Here is an 11,633-nt window from a genome sequence, read left to right on the forward strand (position 1 = left end):
TTTTTCAAATCATTTTGTTGAATTTTTTAAATTTTTTAAATTTAAAGTGTGTAAAGATGAAATTTGTATCATCAATTAATTGGAATATTGTAAAATAGTACAATTTGTTGACCAAAATAAAGATTGGGACATATTATTCAGTTACAACAAGAGTGGTATTGAGCTTTTAAGACAAGATTCAGAGACAGCTGGCCTCCCTAGTCCGTCCATGTTTGCGAGAAAATCTGCTTTCTGATCAAGTAGGTATTGTAGTAATTTTGGAGAATTTCGGGACCCATGAACTTCATTTCCAGTAGATTTTGAACAGAGGCATAGCCGGGTATTAAGAAATATGTTCATCTCTCATACTTTAATAAACCGCAAGCAATAAACACTTACATTATTTCTATCCTCCACCCCACCCCCGTCCCTCCAATTTAATACCGTATTCCACCGCCTACTTCTCACACACGCAAACTGCGTTTAAGCTTACCGTAACTGTATTGTTAGGGGAGAAATTGGAATTTAAATTATAGTTTTTAAACATAAAAAATAGGATCTAAAAGGTGGATTTGATTTCATTTCTTACACTCACCATAAAAATTCACCTTTAGTTGATTCTATGGTTATTTCGATATTGTATAAATTCCCCGGATCTTTCGGGAATTATCAAGACAGTGTTATTATTATTCCTCGCATGATGAAGTAAGAGATATGGGTGTCTAAATTAAGGGGCACATATTATTTATTTGGTTGGATCGTCAATACTTTAGGAAAGGTGATAGATGGCCAAAGTGTACAGGTTCAGTTAGGCCCTGTGTTTAGCCTACTGACTGATTGGAAAAGCTCAAATAACCAATTATCAGTTATCACATGTAGTTTATCTTGTCATGTGCTCGTGACATAGTATACAATAAACATTGTCGGTGTACTGTTCACACAACACATGGATAAAGAATAAACGAGGGTGTCACTTTTATACTGTGCAGTTAAAAACCCTAATATGAATACCCTGGCAATACTGTGCTTGTTGTTTCTAACGCTTGGTCTTTCTCAGCAGACGTCCCAAGATGACGAATGGCAGGCGTGGAAACAGACACATCAAAAAAGTTACTCAAATTATAAAGAAGAAATGTACAGACGTAAAATATGGCAGAAGAATATGAATGATATCCATCTCCATAATAATCGTATTGATAAACAATACACATTACAAATGAACCGGTTCGGCGATCAGGTAGGCGTATACTGTATATAAATAGCTTACATTCTATAAATAGTCAAACTGGTCGAACAATATTAAGGTAAAATCGACTTCCCCGTATTTAAATATATAAGGTACACCAAGACAAATCGTTCCAAAGAGTAAATAAAAATAGTATGTACTATTAATGTGAAGACTATAAAAATTGCTTTATGAAAATGAGACTGCCTTGTAAGAAAACAAGCAGCAGAATTATTATTACATTATTTATCTAAGACAAACAAAATGGCTGTTTGAAATCATTATAAATGTCGAACGGCCATGCCTTTCCTGAAAATGAGACTGGCTTGTATGAAAACGGTTAACAGAATTATTATTATTATTACATTTATCGAAAACAATTAAAAATGGCGCTGTGAAATAATTACAAACTTTAAATGGCCATGCGTGTCAATGTTGAAAACGTTTGGAATAAAAATGTTTTTATTGAACGTAACAAGAACCCGTTACTTAGGACCGCAAAAAATAATCAAAATACCTTTTCTTTAGAAAGCTAGGTGTTTGTATAAAGTGTCTGTTTGTTTTTCATGTAAGGAATCAATGACAAGAAAGAAGTTGATTCCCCAGCTTCAAAGACCGATAGCTTTAAAACAAGACAACTTGGTGTTTTCTGGTGATGCAGCACCAACCAGCTTTGATTGGAGGACAAAGGGAGTAATCGGAGCAGTGAGTAATCAAGGACAAATGGGCGATGTTGAAGCAATAGTTGCTGCAGGTACATATCGACCCTAATTTAGCCTCCGAAATCCAACGAATCGCTTCGTAGTGATAGGGTGTTGTCCACGGGGTAGAATACGTTTACTTTTTCTAGAACTTTTCATTTCTGGAGTTCGGGTAGCTAACGAAAGTTTTAGAGTAGATAGACAAATTTCCCCCATTCGTATTGCACAAGTAACTATAGAAATGTCCGACGTATTGTGTTGAGAATTATAAACGCCATTCATTCCATCCCACTTTATAAATAAAATGACAGTCGAAAATTAAAAACCGTTCTAGGAAATGAAATGAAATGGGGTTTAACGTCCTATGCTCTGCAGACTGGGTTAATAAGGGCGGGCACACGCCATACAGTGTGCTATGAGCGAAATTTTGCCCGGGTAGAATTTGGCCTACTCTCCAACTGCCAATGGATCTTTTACGTGCACGCCAATGTATACACGGGGCCTCGGTTTCTCGTCCGATTCAAATGACTAGACAGCTGTCCTTGCCAGGCCCTGCTTCCTGCACCACTGACAAAGGGAAACCACGTCGGAAAATGCAGGGATCGAACATACGACCTTCAGGCTAGCAAGCCAGCGTCTTACCACCGTGACTCCCAGTTACTATGAAACCCAACTGTAAAATCTAACTCTATGTTTATGGACTCGTCGTTTTCTGTTTTTAATGTAAATCTAATTAAAACACATATCTTTAATTTCTAGAGAGTGTCGCCAGTTTGCAGGCAATAAAAACAGGCCAGCTTTACAATCTAAGTGCAGAAGAAATTGATGATTGTGGATGTGGGGAACAATTACTTATTAAAGATATATTTGGGTGTATTCGTAGTAAAATTGGTGGCTTGTGTACAACTCAGACATATAAACAAAATCCAACTCAGATCTGTAACAAGGAAAGTTGTCAAGCTGTGGGTGTGGTTAGTAAAGTATCACTGAAATTAAATCTTTATAATATCTGTTCAAATGCCGGTATATTTTCTATTAATTATAATATAATAGTTCGATTTCTGATTGATCCACCCTGTTACTTCAAAGATCACGAGATGTAAACGGGACTAACTCTAATCTCAACCCTAACCCTAACGCCTGCCTTTACGTACAGTCTCGCCAACAATCACGTGTCCTAACCTTTTTTAGATCTCAGCGACCTTGACGAAGATTCGGTTGACTTTTAATAACAACTGGTAAGATCTTCATGTAGTAGAGGCCATCTCAAGTATAAACAAGCTAAAATCTAAAAATAAACAGATGACACACATTAATTAATTAAACAATAAAGCTGATTTTCTAGCTTATTCTAAGCATAAAATGTTCACGATCAAACTCAGTCAGGTTTTGAAGTACCTGGAAGTGAAACTATACACTAAGTTTTATCACTCTCCATCAGTTAGAATCGAAGTTATCTTGTCCCAAAGCATTGAACAATGAAATTGCTTAGCTTTAGCGAGAAATATTAATCGTTGAAGTCAGTCAAGACATTCGCCCAATGAACATATATACCTCAATTAAAAGCAGAGTTGCTATGTTCCAAAGTCTTGACTAATCAAATTGCTTATCGCTACTTAGTCCAAGCAGAAAATTATGATCAATACACTTAGTCAATGTAATGATATAATGAATCTATTACTCACGTGTTTCATCGCTCTCACCCAATTAGAACCAAAGTTATCGTGTTCCAAAGTCCCATTACTTATCTTTGCTTATAGCCCAATTGGAAAATGTGAATGATCGAACTCCTTCAAATTATTTACCTAAAATGAACGTCTATACCAAGTTTGAACATTCTACCTCAATTCGAAAAAGAGTTATTGTGTTCCGAAGTCTAAACCAATCAAATTGCTTATCGCTCGGCTTACCCTGAGCAGAAAACGCTTATTATCGAACTTAGTGAAGGTATTGATGTAATGAAACCATAAAATAAGTTTCACCACTCTCACCTAATAAGAACTGCAGTTACCGTATCCCAAAGCATCAACCAATTAAATTGCTTATCTTTGCTTGCCATAAGCAGAAAATGCTCATCTTCGAACATTAACCTAATAAACCCTTACAACAAGTTTGGACATTCTAGCTTAATTAGAAGGAAATAAAAGGTTGGAAATAAATGAAACAATATTTTTTTAACATGTTCCCTGCCTTTCCAATCCCACACGTAGAATTCTGTTTTTCAAAACAGGTCAATGGTACAAACTTCATACGTCACGGGGATGAAGTTGAAATGGGAAAGGCCATCCTGAAATCACCCCTAATGGTTTATGTAGATGCTTCTCATCCATCTTTTGAAATGTACAGTGAAGGGATATACGCTGAAAATAGCTGCAGCCAATCTCGAATAGATCATGTTTTACAAGTTGTTGGTTATGGTCAGATGGACAACAAAAGTTATTGGATCTGTAAAAATAGTTGGGGTAAGTGCACTGTATCATCAGTGCGTCCAGTTTACAAAAGCATTGGTGCCCATGGTACCTCCGTTTTTATCCTTGCTTCTTATTACATTACCATTCGCTCTTTATCAAATTCTGAGAGCTCGCTCACTAATCAGGGTGTTCGATCCCGATGTTGGTCAAGAAAGCTCCTCGGGATTTTTCACACTGATATCAGTGGTGCAGGATGACGTTCCTTGTGAAAAGCTGGTCATTGGGATGGAGAGAAAATCTCCAAACAGTTGGAAGTCGAAAAAGGGGTGTGTGGGGTCACTGTCGGAGTCCGGGCGGAATTCCCCTCATAGCACTTTGCATGGCGTATGTTCGTCTTCATTAGCCGATTTGGTGCAAAAAGGTAAGACCCCAGTAAGCATCACAACATCTATATGATGTTGATAAAATGTTAAATCATGTTGCTGAGAAAATGGTGAATTATGGGTGTATATGTAAGTTGAAACAACGTGTGTAGTTAGTTTAACATTAATTATGCAATATTACAATTCCAATATTGATTAAATCATTATTAAATATTAAATTACGATGTTGAGAAAATGGTGAATTATGGGTGTACATATCAGTTTAAACAACGTGTGTAATTCAACATTTATACAACATTACAATTCCAATATTGATTACATTTTAGAATTTCAAAAGTTCAGTTGAAATGAAACATTGAATCTATGTGATTTTGATAGCTGTCCTCGGTTGAGAATTTGACATAAGATCCATATACAGCAGTCCCAACTGTGATGTAGCGTACAGATAAAGTTACAATTTGTACTTCCGTCGGTACCAAGGCCAAGAATCTTGTGCACACGACAGAGGCTGTAGTTTTTAGCATGTTTTTCAAATTTGCACGGAAGCATATAGGGGTCATGAGGGGGTGAATCTTACTGATTTTCATAATTCTGCGACTTTTTGTTACAAAGTTATCCCGCCATAGCGGCTATAGTTTTTACGGAATTCTTTCAAATTTGGTGGGAAGCATTGGGGTCATGAGAGGTAGCACAATTCTTAGTATATCAATTATTATTGTTTTCTTATCCATGGTCAAAACCTAATGTCCCCTCTATATCGACTGACAGAACCTAGTAAGTCAGACATAATTTCTGAAGATTTTGCTCAAAAGATAAAAGAGAAAAAAACCCAAACAAAACAAAACAAACCCGGAAAACAAAAACTGGTTTTGGGTGTTTGGTGTATATAATATCTTTGTCATGTAGCCTTCTTTACAATTTTACAGGTGAGACCTGGGGAATTAATGGTTATATATGGATTGAAAGAGGCAGAAATATGTGTGGCATTGCCAGTCTGGCTATTTATCCTTACTAAGCCCTTGTCTCTTTTGTTTAATTTTGTTTGAATCTAATGTATTTTAAATAAAAATCAAATAAGCATAAATCTTACTATTACTAGTATATACGCAACAACATAGCCCAGTAGTCCGAAAGTAATATGCGATCTATATGAAAATTGTTATACTTATTTTTCTAATGAAGATGGGGGTGGGGTGCAAATGGTTAACGCGTGCGCGTTGAATCACAAGGTCTGTCATTGAGTCAAGGGGCGTGGTTTGGATTCTCTGCTTGTACGTGACAAGGAGTGGGGTCTCCTGTTCAATCTCAAGGGGTTTCTCCCACTGCTTAATACTCCTAGCGAATTACTGAAATAAAAATGGGCCATATGTTAGTCCTGAAATGACCTACTCTCTCTCTCTCTCTCTCTCTCACTCTCTCTGTGTGCACTGTTCAATAATACATGTTCTTAAATGGCAAAAGTTGCCAAATATAAAGCAAATTATATATAAGCTTTAACCCTTTTTTTTACTATTTCAATATTGTTGTCTTATAGCTACAATTTTGTGAATAAATATTGTTTAAACAAAATCCATGATATCAACTCAGAAATTTTATTAAACAGGCGAGCGAATTCGTCATATTTATTTTAAGATTGGTACCATCAGAATCGTTTTGACTTTTTTGATCGGCTCCCTATAGTCTAATTCGCAGTACAGTAACCAAATGGGAGGGGGTAGTCGGAGGATGCCATACGTTCCCCATTAGGTTCAAAAAGGGCGTGGTGGATTGTCTGTCTTGTTTTGTTTTAATCAAATCAAAATTAATATATATTATAGAGTATATCAATATCTTCCAAATAAAAGGGCAGATTAAAATACTTCCTAACAAATTAAATAATTATCTCCAGAGGGGGTTGCTGTGGCTCAGTGATAGGGCGCTGTGTAGCTAATCATCAAGCGTGGTTCGGGTTCGTTTCCAAAAGTGTCCGAGAAAGTTCCTCGGTGCAGAACAGACGGCGCGACAAGGAACGGCATTCAGGCAAACCGAGTTAGACATTAGCCTGCAAATAAAAGAACCATTGACAGTTGGAATTCGAAAAAGAATGTAGGTCGTGTCGCCGCTGGCCGGGCTAAATTTCCCTCATTGCACCCCGCATGGTATATGCCCATCTTATATCTCGGTTCGTGCAGAAAAGTAAAACCCCATTCGAGCTGTTACTTTAACCGGAGCAAGGTAAGAGACACAAAGTACCCCCCAAAAACGTACAATTTTATTTCAATGATTCACTTGCACGTAGGCTAATGTGTTTGAGATCGAAACCACTTCACTCAGTGACAGACCTTAATGATCTAATGCGCATGCTTTAGACGACTTGATCTCCCCCCACCACCACCACCACAACCACCACCACTGGTCAGTGTTCAAGATATAGAAGATACATAGAAGGCTATCTGTATTTGCTAGCCTGGAGGTCGGGTGTTCGATCCCTGCATTGGCCGAGAAAGTTCATCCAGATTTTCCGGCGTGGTTTCCCCTTGTCAGTGATGCAGGACGGAGGGCCTGACAAGGACAGTTGTCTAGTCATTCGAATGAGACGAAAAACCGAGGTCCCGTGTACACATTGGCGTGCACGTAAAAGATCCCTTGACAGTTGGAATTCGATATAAGAGTAGGCCGTAGTGCCGCTGTCCGGGCAAAATTTCCCCCATAGCACACTGTATGGCGTATGCCCGTCTTCATTAGCCCAGTTCGGAGCAAAACAGTAGGACGTTAAACCCCATTTCATTTCATTTCATTTTCTATCTGTATTTTATCTTTTGTGTCCCTTACCGGGCTCCGTAGGTTTATATTTCATGGCAAATCGAGCGTATTGCTCTCGATTGAAATAGATTACCAGAACTCGAAAATAATATTCCAAATAAAGAAAGTAATTTTTGTAAATCAACATTATTTGGTTCCGTTAAAAGTATATACCCCGATATTCGTTTCAGGGGGAAAAAAATATAATCTCGAGTGTCCCTTACCGAAACCCGTAGCTTTATAATCTATCCATGGCAAATCAAGCGAAGGCTATCCCTCTCGATTTAAATAGATTACAACTCGAAAAAATAATATTGCATATAAAGAAAGTAATGTTTGTGAATCGACATTATTTGGCTCCTTTAAAAGTATATACCCCGATATACGTTTAAGTTTAAGGGGAAAAAATATATATAATCTTGACAACGGTTAGTGCTAAATGATAAGGCCAGCTCAATTTTTCGTCATAGATCACGAGATGTAAACAGGGCTAGCGTTAATCCCAACCCTATGCCTAACCCTGGACCTAGCCCCGATGCTTTACCCTAACCCTAACCTACAATCTCGCCAACAATCGTGCCCTAACCTTATTTACATCTCAACAACCTTGACACAAACTGAGCTGACCTTAACAAATAGAGTTAGTCTGAGTCGATATTTGTCGCACTGGGTGTTCAAGGCTTGTTTGCCAACATGGAGAAACAGTTGGCTGAATATCGAGAACGGAAAAACAAAGAGAGAAGGGCACAACAGACAGCTACAAGTTCTTTACTTGGCCTTTTTAGGGGAGCAAAGACAAACCCAAATAATGATCAGGTAGCTCTATAGTGAGAATAAAAGTGTGTATTTTCTTAAAACATAGAATTATTAAAATTTTGGCCGGGCAGATAACCCTGAAGAAACTGAAACTTATTTCTATCTAGCACATAATTTTTGTTGATTAAGGAAGAAATGGGAATTGATACATAATAATTTACCATACATGTAGCTAAATTGAAGGAATTTAGCCTATCAATGTACAGTGTCTAGTCATTCTCATTCAGGTGGAACCAGTGTACATCATCATAGATAGACCACTTATTGACTTGACACTTGACAGTGGTATAGCTCTGCTGTTCAGGCAAAATTTTCCCACATAGCTAACTGCATATATGGCATATACCAATCTTCATTAGCCCGGGGAACAGAAAAGTAGGATGATAACCCCCGTTTCACTTCATTTAAAGTAGCTAAGTCTCTAACTCAATATCATCCAAAATCTTCAACATTGAAAACATGAATCATTTGTCAATTTAAATCAATACTGATGTTGTGATCTTACCGGGAAAAGATGCCCTTCTGATATCCAATTTTTAAGACAAATAAACATTTTACAATTGGTACATGAATCGTGTACCATAATGCGTTTCAGCGCTATGTGTAATAAGGGACTCGGAAAACGAGGCTAGGCAAATTCCACAAGTCATGTCAAACGGTGACGCTATATTCTTATCTGGAGAGCATGCCCAATAAATATTATCGGCGTAGACTGGAATAACCAGAAGCTAGAGATTGAAAATCGATTGAGAATACTGGCGTATGTCGCCGAACCTAACTGATTACATATTACAGTAAAAACAGAAACGATTGAATGTAAATCAATTTATATACATTCATATTACATTATTGCATGCGTTGCGACCCATTTGTGTCAATTTCTAGGTCCCAAATATTAGCGACTTAGCTCCTTTAAGGTCCAGACCAAAACTGATAAATATTTGCTTGGCCAAATACTGAGACATCGCGGGTCATCGGGGCGAGTTAACTAGCTTTAAATATTAACTTTATTATCTGGATTAAAAATCTTTCCTATTTAGTGTAAATGGGTAGTAAAGTATTACGCAGAGGCGTAAAATGAGTAAAAGGCACAATTCAGTCTGGACCTGTTTGTATTACTACTTCCAATGTGCACAACACACATAGGAGATAGGCTAGGAATTAATATTTTATAGCCGAGTCGATTGAGCTAGGGGTATCTTAAACAAGACATTTAAATATATATGATTCAACTATAATATTGATTTTTTAGAGTCAAGATAAGTCATCACCTGCTCGCTCTTCGATATCCAAAGGAACTGTGAAAGCCAAAACTAACGTGTCTCATATACAAGGAGGTCAAGTTATCTACCATGAAACTGAAGAAGAAATAATGGAAAGTTCTAAATGGAAAATATTTAATCTACAAAATGGTCTTTTGCTTTTACTGTGGCTTCTGTTATGGAAAATATTTATTGAACTGGAGTTCGGGGCTGTGTATTTCCTTGTGACTGGTTTCATGTTTATTTATTTTAATACAAGGACAGGCCCACAAGGAAACAGACTCAGTGCTTATTCAGTTTTTAATCCTAATTTTGAAAGGCTTGAAGGAACTTTAACTGCTGAACAATTTGAGCAACAAGTATTGCAGCGTCCCCCAAAAGTGGATTAATGTAGGTCTACTATACCAGTAATAAAAGTCCTGCAAGAACGCCTATAGATTAATTATGTGTGGTTTAATGGTTGAGAGTGAGACATTTAGTAGTATACTGATACAACCCGAGTGTTATATCAATATATTACTCAATGTCTTGCTTAAGACCATTAAACAAATTAAATTACAGAAACTCTCCTGGACGTGCATTACAATGAAATTGTCACTCATGTCCAATATTTCATTTAGTATAATAATGTACAAATGGCACATTGGCTGTACATTATTTGAAATAATGATAAACCAACTTTAAAGTATGACATCACATCTGCATTTTAAATTTCAATAATTCATATGGTGTAGGTTACATATGTACTCTTTAGATAATTATTATAAAATGCTTCAGGAAAATTGGATGATTTTAAAGCTGATTATTGTGGATACGAGGAACTAAAATATTAAGGACTGAAATAATATCACTCTTAATGCAAGAAGTATGTATTATGTGTTTTGAAAAAATAATTAACAAGATAACATTTCCACACTAAACTTTTTTCACAGAGGGTGTTCTGTGAGGCTTCCCGCCCAAATATGAACATTGTTTTAGAATACACTCTATTTAAATGTTGACATCATCTACAGTTTGCCACTATCCACTTCCTAAATCTGTGCCCCCCCCCCCCCAAAGCTGCTTTATTTTATTATTTTCTCTAATTCGGATGAACTGAATAATTGCATTTTAAATTTTCACAATATAGAGATGCATGGTATAAATTCTATTTTTAGATAAATACCTTTACTTACAAATTAATGTTTATTTGAAAATCAGACATATTTTTTAAATCTTAAATATATTTAATTATTAAATCTTTATGATCTATTATTTATGTTTTTGTTATGTGAACTGGTAATAAATTGGTTAAATATGTCTTTAAATTGTTTAATTGAACTGTGTGTCTTATTTGTCTCATAGAATTCACAGAAATTTGTTTTCTACATTCAAAATCACATGGCAATTTGATAATTAAAACCTATAATGGATAATCAATGTACTATCCCAAATTGATTCTGTTTGATTTATGTAGCAAGCAAATGGTTTCAAATTTAGCTTGTCCGACAGCTTCAGAAATAGAAGTCAATAAGCTTCCATTCCTTTCATAGACTTCCACCACAAATACAGAATTAATTGACGACAAAATACCTGTCTGCGATATCACCATCGGTGGGCGCGGACGTTAAGCCCCACGGAAATAAAGGAGGGCGAACATACTCCTTGCAGTATTTTTTTTATACGCCCAAGTTCTCATGTGGTCAGGAAGTTCATTGGTCCACAGCCTGGAAGGAGGTGTGGACATTAACCCTAAACTTTGTTATCTGATCTCTCCAAAATTAAATGAATATCTGAACAAGGAATATTCATCAAAACCTGGCAGAAAATGTCAAATCAAACCCTCTTCGATTGTTTAACAAATAGTCCACAAAAATGTCAATGCAAAAGGGTTGGGACAGACAGCACAATGAAATGGACTACATTGGCCGAAACAGGAAAAGTAATTGGTGGTCTGACACCATTATTGCCCTGGTTTCTGGGATTACCTCACTTTTTTTTTTATAAGTATGTACATATCAGACATCCTCCTACATTTTATAGCTGGGTTGACATACATGGTTAAATTTACAATTTCATATTTTCTAAGAAAGTCG

At 36.5% G+C, this 11,633-nt stretch overlaps 1 protein-coding gene across 1 annotated transcript; it reads left to right on the plus strand.

Moving 5' to 3' along the window:
• Window positions 1-915: 915 nt before the first annotated feature.
• Window positions 916-6,242, plus strand: LOC126824803 (uncharacterized). Its single transcript, XM_050554191.2, has 5 exons — window positions 916-1,216; window positions 1,778-1,958; window positions 2,665-2,876; window positions 4,136-4,367; window positions 5,626-6,242. Exons 1-5 carry the CDS (start codon window positions 983-985, stop codon window positions 5,712-5,714), a joined length of 948 nt encoding a protein of 315 aa, XP_050410148.2. The 5' UTR covers window positions 916-982; the 3' UTR covers window positions 5,715-6,242.
• The last annotated feature ends 5,391 nt before the right edge of the window (window positions 6,243-11,633 follow it).

This window comes from Patella vulgata, chromosome 6, assembly GCF_932274485.2.
Source record: "Patella vulgata chromosome 6, xgPatVulg1.2, whole genome shotgun sequence".
Taxonomy (NCBI): Eukaryota; Metazoa; Mollusca; class Gastropoda; family Patellidae; genus Patella; species Patella vulgata.